At 33.4% G+C, this 19,969-nt stretch overlaps 2 protein-coding genes across 2 annotated transcripts in view; both read left to right on the top strand.

Annotated features, from left to right (window-relative positions):
- Positions 1–9,455, top strand: part of pb (homeobox proposcipedia) — a 97,544-nt gene extending 88,089 nt beyond the window's left edge. The window contains exons 2-3 of the mRNA XM_088275956.1: positions 6,857–6,999; positions 7,800–9,455. Of these exons, the coding sequence (XP_088132082.1) occupies positions 6,857–6,999; positions 7,800–9,455 (1,799 nt within the window). The remainder of the gene's footprint in view (positions 1–6,856; positions 7,000–7,799) is intronic.
- Positions 9,456–13,453: 3,998 nt separating this feature from the next.
- Positions 13,454–19,855, top strand: Grx3 (Glutaredoxin 3). The gene is made up of 4 exons (XM_088275656.1): positions 13,454–13,604; positions 15,103–15,271; positions 17,801–18,054; positions 19,561–19,855. Exons 1-4 carry the CDS (start codon positions 13,552–13,554, stop codon positions 19,736–19,738), a joined length of 654 nt encoding a protein of 217 aa, XP_088131782.1. The 5' UTR covers positions 13,454–13,551; the 3' UTR covers positions 19,739–19,855.
- The last annotated feature ends 114 nt before the right edge of the window (positions 19,856–19,969 follow it).

Genomic DNA, 19,969 nt, shown 5'->3' on the forward strand with positions numbered 1-19,969 from the left:
CTGGACTGGTCCCTGAAGCACAGAAGTGATCACCTTGCCTTCATGATAGTAACAATTAAGACAACACAGCACAAATACGAAGCAGTGCCCTATGCACCATTGGGTTCGGATAAGGGTTGGAAGAAGAGTAATTACACTTTCTAATGATTCTTTTTTTTTACATCTTTTAAATCTCAACATAGATGAGAGAGAATATGAAAGTCTTGTTATTTATTGGGTGTATGACGTGTCATAGGCTGGTTAAGTGATCACTTTACATACGCGCAACATTCACCATTTGTAAATTTAATTGTGTGAGGAGCGCACATACTGAGAAACCACATTTGAGATAACTCGTTGTTTAAAAAAAAAGTATTAGGTACCTACAAATAATACGCATAATATTTTTAGAATTTTACATAAACTTTAAAGATGAAATCGCTCAAAAAATAAATTAATTTAATCTAAATCGATAAATAATAACTTAGTCTCTATAATTCATAAACAGTTAAAAATAAATTTCGTAAATTTTGACGTAATTTAGGCCAGAGGAAAATATCCCAAGAACTCAAAGAAAATAATTAAATAATCAAAAATTTAAATTGGTTTTCAAGAAATGACACAGGGTACTTTATAAGCAGAAAGTAATTCAATTAATTTCTTCAAATAGACGCAAGAAGCTGTCACTCTCGAAAATATTGATCAGGGGACAAAACTTCAATAATATTTGTCCTACTTTCTTATTCACAGTCGCGCAATCTCCCAGACACTTCGCGTGGCACGTAACAAAAAAATCGTGAACTCAAAATAAAGTCATATTTTCCAGTGTGATAGTAAAAAGCCCTTTCAAAGATGGGGACTGAAAAGAACCCTGTATTAGTCGTTTTTGCACTGTGTATACAGGGGTTGTTTTACAAAGAAAGTTTAAGGGTGGTTAGATACCGTTTTCCATTGCTTAATTTATCTGCGTCCTCAGATTTAGATACTTATTAAGAAAAAAGAGATTTTGAAGGTTCGAGAATACTTTTATCTTATATTCTTTCTTGGCAGTATTCCGATCGGAGTAAAATCCCCGGCTTACCAATACTAAATCTATTTGATAGATAAAGTCATCTCGTTTTTCTTATGGGATTAATTGACTGAAATTCATTTCGTATTTAGAATTTTTCTTAAATAATGAACTTTTTTGAATAAGGCAAAATAAATTTAAAAAAAAATTGTATTTTTTTTATTGAGTCTAGATTTTTTATCATTAAGCATGCTAGATGTTGAACCACATAAATAAAATCTTTTCACATCACGATGTTATTAATAACTCATCATAGATTTGATTAAAGTTTTTATTAAAGTGGGTAAATCTGTCAATTACAGGAATTACGACTTGTCATTAACAAGTCCAAGTATTAATGCATTGTGTAATATTCACAATTCTACCTGTGTGTTTTTATTGACAACACAACTCATATTTTCGGTAAAAATTTGTAGGCGATACCTATCTAGGGACTAAATTAGTAGAAAAAATGGAAAGAAGGAAAAGCAGCAATAGCAAGGGTACTCGAGTAAGCATATCCGCACTCATTTATACTCGTATAAATTGATCATACAAGCAACAGAAGATTGGTCCTTTGATGGCAAAATGCCTAAAATATCATGGTTTTTGTTATTACAATTCTCATATACTCAGCTTTTTTTTATTAACATTTCACTGACTTGAAATCACTATTTATTCTTCATTTTAAAACTAGTGTTGACCTTAAATTAAACGTATCGCTGGTGTGTGAAAATTTCACACAAAAAGTGTTTTTTATAGTTTTTATCCTTAAGCCATGTACTGCCATACTAGAGTCTGTGTGTGTACACAAACATACATTCAGCATTATAGTATATAAATGAAATCTTAAAATATTCACCATTTCATTTTCCGCAATAAAAAAAGACCTACATTATTTAGAACTTTTATTAATTTCCTTAATTGATCCAGCAGTCACTTTGTGGCAATATCTATCCAATTCAAAAAAATTAAGTTAATTTTTAAATACCACTAATTTTCAAACTACATGTATTATGACATCGATGGACTCAACATCAAATTGCTCGCATAGAAATACTTGTCAGAAAATAGTTAAATTATAAGTGGTATTACCATGCAATTGTTTAATTTTAAAATCAGTTTAAATTATTTAATTTATTTTTATTTTATTTATTTATTTATTTATTTTCATAATACATAAATACATTCAATATACATATTCATTTCATATACACATTTATTATACGTATTACGGCTCTTTAGGCATGGCCTGTGTTGAGCCGAATACTAACATGGTAATACAAAGTTTATTTTTTTTTTTTTTTAATTTTTAATATCCATATATTTTTTTTAATGATTAAATTATAATCATAACATACAGGAGATACAAAAATTATTTATGTTTTAAGGTTTTTCAGTGTGATAATTACACCTGGACTTTAATTAATTCACTTTCCACCTTGTCCCTTCCAATGTTAAGTAACCATCGACGGACACTGTTCTTAAAGACCTGATCACTCCTGGAAATCTTAATGGTTTCGGGCAGCAAATTAAATATTTTTGGAGCGAGGAATGAAAAATTTTTTTGGGCAAAACTTGTTTTAATGGCTGGGCCAATGTAGTTTTTATTTAATGCTGCCCGGGTTCGAATAGTTTGTTGCGTTCTAACCTTTTCCATTTTATTCCAGAAGTGAATCAGTACTTCCTTGACGAACAGTTGCCTTACGTCTAGTACCGTATAGCTTGTAAATAGCTCATTGGAAGGGTGTGTCGAGTTACATTTATTTATTATTCTTAGGATAAGTTTTTGTACTTTGAAAATAGGGTCTAGCGTGGTTTTGGCACCTCCGCCCCAGCCAATAATTCCATGTAGAATTATAGATTGGAACAGAGCGTAATAGACCTCTTTGAGGATGGAGGGATCAAGTATGCTACGCAGCACCAAGAACACGTGTGCTAATTTTCGTAGTCTTGGTACCAAATACGCTACGTGAGGTTCCAAGCAAAGTCTTTTGTCTATGTATATTCCTAGATATTTTACGCTTTCGCATTTTTCAATTGGTATATTATTATAAATAAAACACATGTTTTTTACCACTTGAGTATTATATTTTAACAATTAGTTTCGGAAGTTAGTCGTTAAGATATAATCCTCGTTATTTAGAAAACTAGTCGTTAAAATATAATACTCAAGTGGTAAAAAAACAAGTGTTATTCTTAATTCAATACTGTCTTACCACAAAGTGAATGCCGAAACAATAAATAACATAAAATGAGTTTAATGTTATCAAAATTCTAAGAAAAAAAATAATGCTCATTACACGTAAATCTTAAAAAATATAAAAGAAAAGAAAAATACTTTTATACCACTAATCAAATAAAACAATAAACCTTGAGTTTCCCTCTCCAAGCACAAGAGCTCAGTTTCTTTTTTGGAGAGGCACAGCGAAATTAAAATTATAAGTTTGCCATTTGTATAAATGTATAGAAATTGTATAAAATTGTATTTCAAATTATTATTATTTTAATAAATGTTATTTTCGGTCAGTATAACGCACAATCATGATTCTTGTGTATAAGAAAGAGCACACATCTCGCAAAGAAAATGCACGTACAACAACTGCAAATATACAGAAGCATTTGTTATTCCGAAATATTGGCATCCCTTAGTGGTTGTCATATTTTTTCATGGCAACGTTGTGACAGGGCCGGTAGTCTGGTCGGATCGGGGAAGGGGGGAGGAAGGGTGGATTGATTGACAGCCACCTCATCAGTATTCCGAGCCCGCCATTGGCCAGACACGAGCTGTCAATCAAGAACCCAGCCTACCCTCTTTAGGGTTCTGAAACCCTGGTAAGGGAGCGAGAAAATAAAATGCAACTCAAATTTAAAATTAACCCCCTTTACATAAAATACATATGTGTTTATTTATGTTTATGTATCTGTGTTACAAAATATACGTATGACTTTTTTTTTTAATTACCTAACGTCCAAGTGACTCTGAAATCAAGCTACGGCTTATGCAACACCGTTTATCATGTCCCTACTCAGGCTTCAACTTTATAAGTTTCATAGCCTATGCCTACTCGTGAGTGGATTTACTCTTTATGTTTAAAGTTACTATAATTTCATGTAATTCATGAGTGAAAGATCTAGGCAAAAACTCTAGCTTACGTATGACTTAAATGTATTTGTATTTATTTATATTATTTAACCGATTGAGACTTGAATAAATTATTTTAAAACGAAAAAAAAATATATTTTATGTGATAAAAATTACTGTTTTTCAAGCGATCCTATATACTGCTAGAATTCTATGACATATATAAATCAAATTCGAGAGGTTTTAATGTACCTTTACCATTCAACATTATACCGATAAACACAGCTAAGTTTGGAGTAAGGTCCTTGCAATATATTGCCTATATTACCCGAATTAACCAGCTGCCTGACACATATAAAATATGTAAATCCCACTCAGGGATCCAAAATGAAGGAACTGAAAAAATACTTTACGAAAAGATATTTGCGTTTGTAATTAGTTATATTTTCTAAAAAATTATAAGGTAAGAAGCATGTTTAAAGGAAATACCTGTAAACATGCTTCTTACCATTCTTTTTTATATGCCAATAGGAAAATAAATATACTTTATTATTAGATTAAAACCAATATTTTTAGCTTTTCCACTTTTTTATTTGACCAGCGACCGGGTTTCGTCGTTACCGACATCATCAGACTGGTGAGAGGCTATACAAATTGTTATGTTATATATAAAAGAAAGCAGGAGTTGATAACCATGATTTGATATGATTTTTTTTTTTTTTTAATTATATCAACTCCTGCCTTCTTTTATATATAACATAACAATTTGTATAGCCTCTCACCAGTCTGATGATGTCGGTAACGACGAAACCCGGTCGCTGGTCAAATAAAAAAGTGGAAAAGCTAAAAATATTGGTTTTAATCTAATAATAAATTAAAAATGCAATTCCATCACGAAGTGTCAGTGGATAATATAAATCTATTAAATAAATATACTATACCCGTTTATTGTTTTATATTTTACATGTTGACTTGAGTCAGCTTTGTTAATTTTTTTGCCTTTTTATTTGTGCTTCAGTCCTGTTAGTCTTAATCCCATGTCCCAAAAGGAGAAATGAAAATTACTTATCGGGAATATTATATACGTGACTTATGTATGTAATATGTTTTAAGTTATTTGTGTCAGTGATTAGTTGTATTTTATTTCCTTCCTTTATTTCTTTCCTTTATACATGCATCCTACCTAATGTTTTTATATGCCTATTTACTGTACCCATTAATTGTTTTAAATTTTATAATTTGTCTCAAGAAAGTTTTGTTAAATTTTTGTATCTTTTTTATTATTTCTTATTTGTGTTTCAATCTTGTTAACCTTAATTCCATGCCCCTAAATGAGTAACAGAAATTACTTATCTGCATCCCGATGTTGCATAGGGCACTGCATCAAATAAAAGCAATGTTATCTTGATCGTTAACACATGAAGGAAAGGTGATCAGCCCTCCGCTTCAGGGTAATATTGAATTATTAACAAATATTACCCTCAAGTCTAATTTTACAATACTAAGAGTGAAAAAATCACTTTATTTGTCCCCCCTTACTGGGAATCGAACCCAGGACCTCCACATCGGTAGCCGAGCGGGCTGACTATTACACTACGAAAAAGTACTTAATATGTTTTAAAATAAATTAATGAATTGTGGAAATGCGTGAATTTCTGTGCAAAATGCGTGTGTGTGTTTGAAAACCTTTGATACTTTCCCTAATATTGTTTCTCCGTCTCTCGATATCATCCTACGAGATGTTTGGAAATATGGCATAACTATGTACCTGGTAGTCGCTAATTTTCAATCAAACCCAAGGAATGACATCTGAAGTGCGAGTCGTTAAACTTGTGCTGTAGGATAAGTTTCAGGGGAGGGTAGTTACGAGAGGGTTGGGGGTGGGGGGTGGAGTAGGGGTCGTGAGGGGACTCAGATATTAAATTTCACCTGGCTAGGCGTCAGTTGGTGACAGTACTTTGTCACTTCTGTATCTAATCACTTTTAGTCTGCGGGCAGAACTTGATATTTCCAATAAAAATAAATTACAAAATGTATTTTCTTACATTTTTAACATCTCAACACATTGCTCACTCCTTTCAAGAACGTCATAAATAAAATAAAAACTTGATTTTTCAGGAGAACGTTTTTAAAGTTTAAAAATATAATACAATGTATTAAAAATAAATATCAAGCCACTTATTGAACTTTTTACTGCGCAACAGACCTTTTTAGGTAAAACCTGAATGATTTTTCTCCATTAGAAAAATATTTAGCATATTAATATACATAATTAAACAATACCTTTTCTTTAAAATACAAAAACAACATTTTCTGCCCTGTACCGGGTAAATATTAAGTTAAAAATATACCGCTTTTGCTGGGATATAGTACATTTTCTAGGCATTCCAAAAACATGCACACTGAAAATTGACGATTTTTTATTTATGACGTTCTTGAAAGGAGTGAGCGAAATGTAGATGAAGAAAACATGGAATTTTGGGTATTAACAGGGCTTTTAACTTGTCATAGGCTGGTTAAATGATTACTTTACATAGGGTAACATTCACCATTCTACCCATGCTTGATAATCACACTACTCAATTTTTTCAAAACTCACACATATGCCATCGATCTCCATCATTATCTGATGAAGGTTTCTACATCCCTTGATTGCTTGTTTATACCTACAATATGTATTATACCTACAATATGTACCTATTTATTTTGTATTAGATATTTAATTCCGTCATTATTTTTTTCAGAAAATGGACTTCCACGTCGCCTTAGAACTGCCTACACCAACACCCAGCTCCTTGAACTGGAAAAGGAATTCCATTTCAATAAGTACCTCTGCAGACCACGGAGGATAGAAATAGCAGCTTCCTTAGATCTTACAGAGAGACAGGTACATACCAAAAAATATACTTTTATGTAAAAAAAATCTTATTCCTATTGTCTTATCTTATTTCCTAAAATATATGAAATCTTATTAGAATGAACATTATTAAAAATAAATGGAGGAGCACAAGCCATATCGTAGTCATACAGGAGAAAGTGACCAAGTGCATTTTTTACAAAAACGTGATAATTTTACTTGATATCTTACTAGCTTAATATTGCCCTAAAAAATCCCAAAGAGATTTTAAACTTGGAAGTATAATAAATTGACTTGATGAAAATGACTAACTGCATTGATGTTTATTTTCTTGCACAGCAAAAGGGACTGAACATTTTATGTTTTGTTAGTTGGTCACTTTCTCCTATAAGACTACGATATTTGTAACATATATTGCGCTTCTCGAGCTCTTAAAATATAGTAGATTAAATTTCTATATTAAAAATATCCCTTTTCGAATATAATGTCCCTTCTTCACCAAAAATTGGTAACTCTTGAAAAAATCTCTATAATCAATCTCTATATACAACATTTAAAGTGTGTACAAATCTGGATTTTTTCCAATTATAGGAGTTATTTTTCATATTGTTTTTTGACATATCATTAAAGATATTCCACATTCTTCTTCATCTTTGATGAGATGTCAAAAAATAATACGAATTTTAATGGCTAAGATTGCGCCCGGTTCGAGCACACTGCTTAACCTGTAACCTTTGTGAGTGTTTTATAGATAATAGTATGCAGAAGTATGTGAACATCTTTGAACTTTTTTATAAACATTCATTACAAAATATTATTCTTGATTCCAGGTGAAAGTTTGGTTCCAAAATCGTCGGATGAAACACAAAAGGCAAACGCTAACCAAGGGAGACGATGGGGATGATAAAGACTCTACCACATCTGAAGGAGGAAAAAGCTCAAAGATGTCTTCTGACAAGTTTATGGATGACGACGGACCGAGTAGTAAAAAGAGCTGCCAAGGATGCGAGATGCCGCCGGCGGGATTACTGGGGCCAAACGAAGAACTGCCCGACCTCAACGCTTCTAGGGGAAACAACAACAACACACCGAGTGCGACCAATAACAATAACACTAGTTTCAACACTAATAGTAACGGAGCCTCCAGCGTCACGAGTTCTGGATCCTTCGACAAGCTCGGGGGAGAGGAGGACTCGAGATCTAACGAATCCAGCGGCCTCCATCTCGCGAGCCCGCGTTTACCTACTAGTAAAAAAGTTAAAACAGAAAACCGACGAAATTCTCCCAACCTCGATAGTGTAGGCATTTGCAAAACCTCCCCGCAATCGGGAAAAGAAGGACAAACATCCATGGCCGGTATTCAAGACAGTATATCAGCCGGCAAGGGATTGTCGTCTATGAGTCTCACCCCGTCGTCCACCCCCGGAACTCCGTCCACTATGCATCCCAGCCCTCTCGGCGCTCCGCCCGGGGCGCTCTATCCTCGCCCGTCACCTCCGGCTGCGGCTACCAACGCGGCCTCCGCGGTCGCCATCACCCAGAATGTTCCCAACGCCATACCTCCCTACATCATCAGAGGCGCGCATCTCAACAACCTTCCCAACAACTATCCGGGCGGCCACCCGGACTACAGGAACGACGCGGTAGCGCCGGCGTTAAATCGCGCTGGAAGCAAACAAGCTCAAGCGCAGCAGTTTCAGCAGATGCACCAAAACTACGCCCACGAAATATATCACGCCGGACAACAAGGAGTGGCGAGCATGGACTCGCACCATTTCTCTAGAATCCCCCCGCACGCGAGAAGCCACGAAACGGTACCGCGAGGAATACCGAGAAGCGGCGCGAGGCATAATTATTCGGGGTCTTTGAACCAGCCTTACCACCAGCAGAACTTTAATTATAACAATTACAAAAATTCGATCCATCACGAGCAAGGCTCGTACCACCACAACGCCTCTAATTACGCGCAAGTTCAAGCGTACGCCGCGGAACACGGAGCGTATCATCCGAACAACCATTTCGGGTACCACTACCCGACAGAGATGGGCCACGCCATGAACGTGGCCGGGCCGGCGCAGAACGAGGCCGCCGGGATAATCCCGCCTTACTACAACTCCGATCCCTCTCAGCACAAGGCTAACCACAACGTAGAGTATCCTAGCAAGCACGGGTATTACGAGAGTGCCGCTTACAACCACTCCGCGGCTCACCACACCGACGCCGCCCCCGCCAATGCTGTCTACAGTAACAACACCAACGAGCCCTTCTCGGCAGCCAACGCGGGAACCAACCACGTCACCAGCGTGATGACTCCTCCCACTAGTGTCCAGACAGACTCCAGCGACAACTACAGCTCTTTCCACCAGTTCTACGAAGCTTCCCAAGTCCAGCCCGCGTCCGCGGGAGACAACAGCAACAGCTCTTCCGACTTCCATTTCCTCAGTAACCTGGCCAACGACTTTGCTCCCGAGTATTACAGTATTTGAGTCGAAGACTACAGTGGGATACTGGTCGACAACCTGTTCCCATAAACATTTCCCAGTACGTGATGAAAGTTAATACATAATTTGTGCTCTCGATAGTGCCTCAGTTTATAGATAAGGCTATGAAACTTAAATTGTATTTAGGTGCGTTTTGTACAATATCGTCATTATATTGTGCTTAGGGAAACTGAACAACTCACGTTAATTTTTAATATGCATAAAAATCACAATAAAAATGTGCACTTGTACTTAATGGAATCGCGACAGATTTAAAGCTTATCTTATAAATATTCGAAAAGCAGTGGAAGCGTAAAATTGAAATCAAACGATTATGTACATAAAATTTTTAAAGCTAAATTATTATTCCGTAATATTTTTAAATACTATCCAGATATGTGTAATGGTAATCAGAAAGTGTGTTATAAAAATAAAAAGGTGAAACTTCTTAAGCATGAAAAACCATAACATAATACATGGCTCAGTTGTAGAAAGATTCTAAACATATATGTAGATAGTAAATATAGATTAAGTCAATAAATATTTATTGAGGCATCACAAGGCCAAATTTTTTTTTTTTTTAAGTTTAAACAATTGTTTTTTTGTTTAAATCAATTTTAATTTAATTTTATCTTTAACTAAATGCTTTAACTAAAAGATTCAGTTTGCAATTTGATTTATGATTAAATTCCATTAAATTAAGAGAACATGAAGAAATAAATCAAAATAATCGTACGCATAGTATATTTCTTAAAAATGGATGTAAACATCTCTATTTTTAGGAGTAAATGGACTTTAATGCCCTTCATCCTAAGCTCATTCACTTACGTCATCAGTATCCTACCAAATACAACTATAACACTCCTAGATCCAAGAACTTGGAGTGAAGGACTGATCACTTGGCTTTTACGAGTATACAATTTACAATTGAGTCAACATTTTGGTTGGTTGGAATATATTGCTTTTTAGCAATAAACCCACCAATGTAATTATTTATTTTCTGTACATGAAGTTTAAATAAATAAACATTGAGTCGGCCCAATGAAGTTTCATATCCTTTCAGAAAAAAGTACAATAAGCTTTATGCAGTTTTTTTTTAATTATGGCATTTTTCCTAGGTTTTTTATTACACTCAATCAAATTTACATTAATCATTTTTGAAAGTTTTAATAAATACATTCGTAAAAACCTATTAATATTGCATTTTTTAAGAAAAAAACACTTAACTTCAAAAACATATGGAGCTCGGAGCATATGGGGTCCACAAACTGGTTAAACTAGGAAACTCTTCTGTCAACTCTCAACTCCTTTGCATTCTCTCAAGTCAGGTTCGCGTCCCAAAGTTCAAACGAGAACTACCGACGAATTGTGAGAAGAGGACGTCCCGGGTAGTTTTCTTTATCACATTAAACACCTTTTAAAAAAATTATCTGCCATTTTAATATATTTTTACATAATTCAAACGACGAAAATATTTTTTATGAACAGTTACAATTTATTTGACAATTTTAAATAAAAAATATAGTAGTAGGTATGTATGTATCAGATTTAAAATCAAAAACTCTAAATTCTTATGTTCCTTTTACATGCTTGTGTACATATGGTACACGTATATACCGAAGATAATAAAACGTATTTCACTTTCTGAAAGTTATCGACTGGCTAAACTGAAATAAAAAAATTAAAAAAACAATTTGCTGTTTTATCACAAAAATTACTTATTGTATGAAATAAAACATTCAGTGTTATGTAATGTACATTTAAAAATTTTAATAAACTCTTGTAAATAATTTATTTGTACATACATAAATATAAATTGGGAAACATTGAACAACAGTATCACTAATTCTCATTATTTTTCGTTTTTCATGTTTTATTTTTTCTTTATTTCAAACTTAAAACAGAGATTATATATTATTCCTAATTTTGTAATACATTTTTTTCTTCAAATAAAAGCTGTATTTATTTTTCCTTTTTTACATAATATTTTGGAATAGTCTTCAAAAAACGCGAAAACAGGAGCACAGCTTTTACTTTCAAATCTTTTTTTTCCTTAGTTTGACAAAGTTGTTTTTTATTATTATTTCAAATAGATACAGATTTAATTCAAATAAAAACACTGAACATTAAAGGAAGCAGTAGCTAAATATCAAAAAGTTATATTCCACGAACAAGATCCGTGTTTATGATTACCTATCTAAATAAAGTATGAGATATAACATGTTGAAAATAGGTTATTATTACAACTAACGAGGAAAATACAATTTAACGTAATCTGGATCATTTTAAAACGATTATCTTCGTACTAATAAATCCCGAATAAAATATTTTGAACGTCTCTAGCATTAAAACTACGCATTCGAAAAAAGTACTTTTTTTAAGTATTTTTTTTAATTGTCATATTGATTATATTAAATCTTATGCCATCATCTTGACACTACTCATTCACCACATAATTCTACGGTTTTACCAAAGACTGAAAAATCAATACATCTTCAGATCCGATCATTTTCCATCTTCACTGGTTTTAATAATCCCTTTTCCGCATGTATAGAAGATATAATGAAACCAACAAAGAAAATGCGAATGATTGACAAATATATGTATGGTATTTGGCCATCATGTGTCAATCTATAAATATATATTATTTATTATTATTGAAATGTATTACCCTATTTCCAAGGTGAACCTTGGAAATAGGGTAATACATTTCTAACAATTTCATATGTTGTTTTTGTTTGTTTATTCACATGTATTATAATTATTTATTTATTTATTCCAACTATCCCAGTTACGTTAGTATAATTGTATTTTTTTCTTTACTTTTTGTAAGTGTTTATTTTTTTAAATATCCCATATATATTAGAGCATTACATGACGTCAATAGGAGATTTTTTATTAATACTCGTTTCAGCAGCAATTCGAATATCTAATATTAATTCATTCTTAATTAGTTGTCACATGAGTTGATTATTAATTATAATAATTAATAGCGACAGTTATGTGATTCTTGGTTCTTATGTATGTGCTATTAAAACTTGATAATACCCCATATTACTTGATCAAATCCACATATGTAGGTAGGATATAAATAAATCAACAATTTGTATTTATGAATATATTATAATAAGTAATAATGGTTTGATTTTATAACCTGAGTAATTCCTCGTCAGAAGTACTCATAATGTATGTAATATTATATACTTTTTAGGACTTAAAGTTCTGCTATGTAATATTAAATATTTGATAAAATACTTTCTACATATTGTAAGCATTGACTATGAAAATTGTTTTGTACATAATATATAATACTATCACCTATTACATCTTATTTATAATTTGAGATATGAATAAAATTATTATAACATGTACAGTACTAAGTTCTATAATATATTAAAGCAAATTTTTAAACGTGTTTTATTATCATCCTATTGAAATAACATTATAAAATCACAAGCAATATATAATCTTCGTGATTTGAATATTTACTCACTTACTAGAGACAACAACTCTATTGTGTCGGGTTGTGGTCCCTTGGTTAGTGTCACGGAGTCAGAGTTTCTCGGTTCGAACCCACTACCAAAGATACCTATTTCTAATAATGGCCGCTTAACTCACGGAATTGAAATGAAATTGAAGTATTTTTGTAAAAAATAAAGTCGTAAATATTTTTTCCTAAATAAAAAAAAAACATCTACTAAGGATGCAAGTATCCAGCTTAAACCATTTATTTGTTTAACTTCATGTACGGAAAATAAATAAGTACATTGTTGGGCTTATTTCTAAACAGCAATATCTTCCAACTAATTTTTTAAAATGTGTAAGTATATAAAATACAACCATTATATTATTCTAATTATAAAAACATTATATTTTGCAAAGATAAAACTGAATTTTGAATTTCTAAAATTCCAAGTAGATACTAATAATGTATAAAGATCCTTCATATGGCAATATTTGCAGCAACGACTTCTATGGTCCAAAGGCCAATTCGATCTTTTCCCGAACTTTCTCTTTGGTTTAGAAATCGTAACTGGGTGCGGGGCTGCGTTATTTTTTAAAATTTAAATTCGCGGTCAACGAAGCAATAATAGGGCTGAACATGTCTGCAATTCAAAATATTACTTCTTCGGAAGAATTTCTCAAGTTCACAAGGTAAACATAATTTTATTCTGTGTGTCCTGCGGTGATACATAAACATGGTTAAGTAGTTATAAAACATGCATCGGCATAGCTTTTGATCAGTACTATATCGTAATGAATATAATTTTTTAGTAAATAATAGTAAAAAGCGTTTAAGTATTATTACGGCAATATGTCTTAACCGTGGCAGTATTATCCGGTTTGAAATATTATGTCAAAATCAATTACAAAGTACATGACGTTTTGCAATTATTTCTTAAATATATAATCCTCTTGCATGTGCGATCAGCGCGTTACTTGTATGCATAAGTTATGGTCATGTGTCACACAAATTCGGGTTCTTCGTCCAAAGAAAGAAATAAAAACCAGGGTTTAATTTCCGGCTACCTTGGTTTTAAAATTCTATTATACCTTCATTTTTAAAACTGATCTTGCTTTCATGTAAATATTGATTGATAATACTACATTAATCAAATGCAGTACTCTGTGCATTATCAGCTGCAATTAGTGAAGAGCGGTAAAAGCCATTGGGTAAGAAGATGACATTAATACTGCCAGTGTGATTATTATCCTGTTACACAATATGAAGCCAATGCTTGAACGAAAGGTCCCTAAAAATATCTTCTGTTTTATTAACTTTATAGAAAGCATAGGTTCTCAGTTCTTCGTGGGTTTTATTCAATCTTTGTGTTGGTTTGCTTATTTCATGATCAGTCTCCACCCTCCTCTATCCTCCACTCGTCTCTTCAACTCGGCGTACCCACTATAATGCATGTCGGAGATAATTTGGTCCATGTAGGTTAAACAGGTCATCCTTGTTTGTGCCTTCGCACGTGTCTTCCGCAGTCGTAAGAAGCAGGTCTGGATGTCTTATATTACAGCCTATCCATTTGGCTCGCTGTCGTGTTTCTTTATTTAGTAAGCACCGAGACTAGGTCACAATAGACCTAATATGGTCGCAGTGACATAAGGGATGCAAGATCCCTTGACCTCACAACAACAAAAAAGCATCTAGACCCCCCAGTCCTGCTTAAAACTTATTGTATTGTTATTCCCTACACGTTCCGACCAATGAATCTCCAACATGCGAAGCCAACAACTGTAGCACCGTATCAAATGCCTCCAGCCGCCCCCATTATATCTGCCCGATAGTCTATATTTTATTTCCATATTACAGTATGCCAGAAAATTGACTAATTTTTCTAATTTTTAAACTTATATTGTTAGAAATTTTAGTAGACTATCGAATAGTTAGTTTACAGTATAAGAGTGTTTAATAAAGTATAAGAGTGTTTGATAATGTCCTGAGAAGACGAAATGCGTCACGTATTAACATATGCATAAATAAATGTAGAATTCAATCCAACAACCCTTGTTTTATTTTGGATATATTACCCAACAATTCAATATGGAATTCTACCAACTGTCTGCAGTTACAATAAATAATTACAGTATGTTTTTGTTTCAAATCAGGTTTTATGCAATAAACACATGTTTTTGTTACTTTCAGTTCTTCAAATTTGTCTGTAGTACACTTTTCTGCAGAATGGGCTCCTCAATGCAAGCAAGTAACAGAAGTAATGCAGGAATTAGCTAATTTGCCCGAAATAAAATCCAGCGGAACGCAGTTCTGTGTTTGCCCAGCTGAAGAACTCTCTGATATATCTCTAAAATTTAAGGTATTATGAATATATAATTTATATTTGAAGCACTAACTTTGTGATTTTCCATTTTATAATTAAAATGTAACTTTGTTTTAAAATCACTATAAATATTTTATTATAACTTGATTATAATGTCTATTGGTTTCGAAGCTAACCGCTTCTTTATCAAGACTGATTAATACTAAAACACTATACGTATTAATCAGTCTTGATAAAGAAGTGGTTAGCTTCGAAACCGGTAGACATTATAATTAAGTTATAATAAAATATTTATAGTGATTTTAAAACAAAGTTTCATTTTAATTATATTATAAATATGTTTTTTTTTTTATCAACAATCATTGATTTTTAGTATCCAGCAATGGCTTTGACATCCAGTTTTAATGAGTACTTTTATAAATAGCTTTGTTAAATAATATTTTTCAATATGGATACTTTGAGCGAATGGATAACGAGAGAATGACTAAAAAAATATAGGTGGGAGAACAGAACGAGGATGACCGAAAAAGACTTGGCATGATCAGATCAATCAGAACCAAAAATTTGGTGATTTCAAAAGTTTTTCGTAATCGGAGGGCATGTATGGATGTGGAGAAAGCGTGGAGTGTATGTCAGGACAGAAGAGTGTGGAGTACCATCCTCTCTGCCTACCCCTGCGAAGAAATAGCGTGATGGTAGTAGTAATAATAGTAGTACTATCATAAATATAAATTATCAAAAATATTTTTACTTTTGTAAGAACACAAATACCAGATTTATTATTAACAAATTATATGATTGCTAAGAAGCAATATCTTCCAACCAATCAAACCTAGGGATAATGGTCAAGGTTTAAACCATTCGAAATTAGTGGGCAGATAGTGAGAAAAAACATGAATTTCAATTTATCGCGGTACAAATGAAGAAATAATTGCTAACTAACTAACTAACTAACCAACCATCACGCCGCTTCTCCTGCAGGGGTAGGCAGAGATAATAGAGCACCACACCACTCTGTCCTTGCAAACATTCTTCGCCTCTTCCACGTTCATGCATCTCCTCATACATACCCGCCGATTGTTACGACTCCTAACCTGACCACTTTCAAGTATTTGGCATACCTGATCGTGCCATGTTTTTCTCGGTCTTCCTCTGCTTCTTTTCCCAATAAAATTCGCCTCATAAATTTGTTTTACCATTCTATCCTCACTCATTCATTCCACATCTCCAAACCATCTCAGCACACCTTTCTTAATTTTATCGATAATGCTTATCTCAGCTTTGCATTCCTTCCTTATTTCACTATTCGCACATCTATCATACATCGTTTTGTCGCACATTCTTCTGAGAGATCGCATTTTGACTGCATTCAGTCTACTTTCATACTTGCTTTCATCCTTAATAAATAATTGCAGTATTATATATTAATGAAATTGTAAATTGATGAAAACAAGGAAGGCCAAGGAAGAATGATATGATAGACAGTAAACAGACTGTTGTCAGGCAGTTTTTTCATCACCCCAACCCTAATTATACTCAAACATCCGCCCGACCCTCAGTATACTAGTCACAGGTAACCGCAAACCCAATCTGATCGGTAAAATGTTTTTCGGCGTCCCTCGCGCTCTACCAAAAGTAAGCAAAAAGTACGCTTATTAGCGTCTCCTGCTTTCCTACCAACCGTATGTAAAAGATGCTTCTAAGAAATTTCGCAGGAAACATCTTGCAAACAATGTGTTAATGAAATTGTAAATTGATGTAAACATGGGAGGCAAAGGAAGAATGATATGATGGACAGTTAGGATTCCAAGTATGGATATTAATATTTCAGGCATTTCTTGAAAGACATCAGAGATGGTTAATTTTTCACATGAAGAGGTAATTCATTTCATTGTCTAGCCCCGGGGTTTCAAAAATGTGCGCTGTGGCGTCCTGGTGCGCCGTAGAAAGTAAAGAGGGGCGCCATGAGACAAAATACTAAACTTAAGTATAGTAAGTGCGCCGTGGGCTGAAAAGATTGGAAACCCCTGGTCTAGCCGCTTGGAAAAAAGAAATTACTGAAAAATTATTGTGAGGAATAGAGGAATGGGTTGTTATAATAATATGTAGACATCAAAATATAATGTCAGTTTTCTCTCCAACAAATAAAATTAACCATTTTATTTTTTTACAAAAATGTTAATAATATTAGTATATAACCTACTCACCGAGATTTTTATGTCTACTGGTTTCGAGACGTACCCGTCTCTTTGTCAGGTCTTTGTCTTAAAACTGAGTTACTACACAAAATGTAGTTTAAAGTGTATAAATAGTGCTATGGTAGTGAAGGGTGGTATTGTTTGCATGCTGTGGTAGTGATTGTCCTGACGAAAAGAGGGGTACGTCTCGAAACCCGTAGACATAAAAATCTCGCTAAGTGGTTATATACTAATATTATTAACATTTTTGTAAAAAAATAAATAAGTAAAAATGACTTACCTCAAAGTAAATGCTTTAAATATTAATAATATTTAGAATAAAATAACAATGATTACATCCTGTAATGTAAACTTACATTGATTCCAGGTTGAAGCTGTTCCTACCGTTATATTTATTAGAAATAGCCAATTGGTGGATAGATTAGATGGCGCGGATGTTGTCAGCCTTACTGCCAAAGTGAAGCACCTCAGTTCGGTGCCAGCCTCTCCCAAGGAACCGCTTGAAGAGAGACTAAAAAAACTGATTAACCAACACAAAGTTATGATCTTCATGAAGGGAAACAGAACCACCCCTAAATGTGGATTTAGCAGAACCCTTATACAAATCATGCAAGATACGGGGTAAGGTTTACTATATACTTCAATTTGATTTTTCGCTTTTATTGCGTTGCATACAGCATTTGGGTTGGCTATCTTACACATACAGTTTACTGATGATTGAATTATTAATATGTTTGGCACTTTAATCTCATAACATAAATGATATCGTTTTCCTCAAAATGTAGTAATAAAAAATAAAAACATTGCTAATTTTATGCATAGAGTGAAAAGTGTCATACAATTTTTTTCAAAGTATTTTCAAGCAATCCTGTTCATTAAGACACTAGGGACGGGAAAGGTATTTCTACCTGTTTAGTCGATTGATGCTTAAGGACGGGAAGGGTATTTTTACCTTCTGCCCCTGCCTCATTTCAAAGTCGAAAAGAAGGAATTATATATTTAATGTTTTTATGTGAATATTACACATATATCAATTTCTGTGTTATCAAATCCCGTCGCCAGCAGTCTGCAGATGTAAAAACCACCCGTCCGAAATGTGAAAAATTTTCCACTCACATCTGTGAGAACCTAAAGCAACAACGATGTCCTATTCTGGAATCTGTTAGTGACAATATACGATATTCAAGCCTTAATTTATCAGGACAGAGAGTATAAGATTGTAATGTTTTTTATTTTTATTTTTTACTTAAATCGTGACTTATTCTTCATTCTAAAACAGCTAGATGTCATGACAGATTCTAGATACGAAGATTGGGTTTAAGATAACCACTGACAATGGGAAGTTTTGGCTACTTTTTAGATTCATAGGTGTCATGAAACAGGATCCAAGCTGTCACGTTAAATGTGTTTACCGTATAAACATGATATTAACCCGATGCGAATTCTACCATATTGGTTTTATTGTCAAAATAATATGACAAGAGACTGGGAACGGTCAATTTAATTTATGGCTAATCATTATATGAATCCTTGGTTTTATATGCGTAATATGCCGATTGTCTTCCTCCGTAGTGTGATGGTCAGCATGTTCGGGTACCGTACTGGAGGTTCTGGATTCGATTTCCAAGGGGGGGTCAAATAAATTTAAGTGATTTTGTTCACTCTAATATTTATTCCATATTACATACTCTGAACTGGTACCTGAAGCAGAGGGCTGATCACCTTTCCTTCATGTGTTAACGATCAAGATAAGACTGCTTCTATATGATGCAGTGCCCTATGAACCATTGGGGTGCCGATAAGGGTTTGAAGAAGAAGGAAGAGTAATATGATACATCAATACAGGAATGGTGAAGTTACACAAGTGTATAAAGTGTTAATATTACAAAAAAATAAGGGTTTTAAGAAGAAGGGAATATGCCGATTTCACCCAAACCTGAATCCAAAAAACCTCTTGTTGTTATTTGATAATGGGACGGAAAAAAACTATATGCAATTAAAATCTAGATTATATGATCAACAACTTAGGATACTTCTGTTTTGGTTTCTGTACCCCTGTCGTATTATTTTTAAAATATGTTTCATTGCTTGCTGTACTTAATCTAATAATTAATCCTATTTTTTTAGAGTTGAATATGAAACGTTTGACATTCTGAACGATGAAGAAGTACGACAAGGACTGAAAACGTATTCCGATTGGCCTACATACCCTCAAGTGTATGTAAAGGGAGAACTTCTTGGAGGTCTGGACATTATTAAGGAAATGCTAGCTGGCGGAGAATTAGACTCTTCACTCAAATCATAAACCAACTATCGCTGCACGTTTCTTACTACTGACATCTATACACAGATCAAACTATGTGTATATTTTTGTTTTTTATTTTTATTTTTTTATTTGATTATAATAAATAATTAATTTATATTGCATTTTTTCTTATCGAAATGGAAAGCTTGTCCGTGAAGTACCTTTTAGCATGTGCATTGATTAGTGACATGGTAGTCGCCTTATTACCGTATCAAAAATATTTTAACCTTT

The sequence above is a fragment of the Brachycentrus maculatus genome, unplaced genomic scaffold (assembly GCF_059751285.1).
Source record: "Brachycentrus maculatus isolate JH-2025_06_01 unplaced genomic scaffold, ASM5975128v1 h1tg000037l, whole genome shotgun sequence".
Taxonomy (NCBI): Eukaryota; Metazoa; Arthropoda; class Insecta; order Trichoptera; family Brachycentridae; genus Brachycentrus; species Brachycentrus maculatus.

Coding starts and splice junctions, on each gene's coding strand:
- Grx3 (XM_088275656.1), top strand. CDS start 13,552: ATGTCTGCAATTCAAAATATTACTTCTTCGGAAGAATTTCTCAAGTTC. Junction 15,272..17,800: donor ATATATCTCTAAAATTTAAG/GTATTATGAATA, acceptor CATTGATTCCAG/GTTGAAGCTGTTCCTACCGT. Junction 18,055..19,560: donor CAAATCATGCAAGATACGGG/GTAAGGTTTACT, acceptor CTATTTTTTTAG/AGTTGAATATGAAACGTTTG.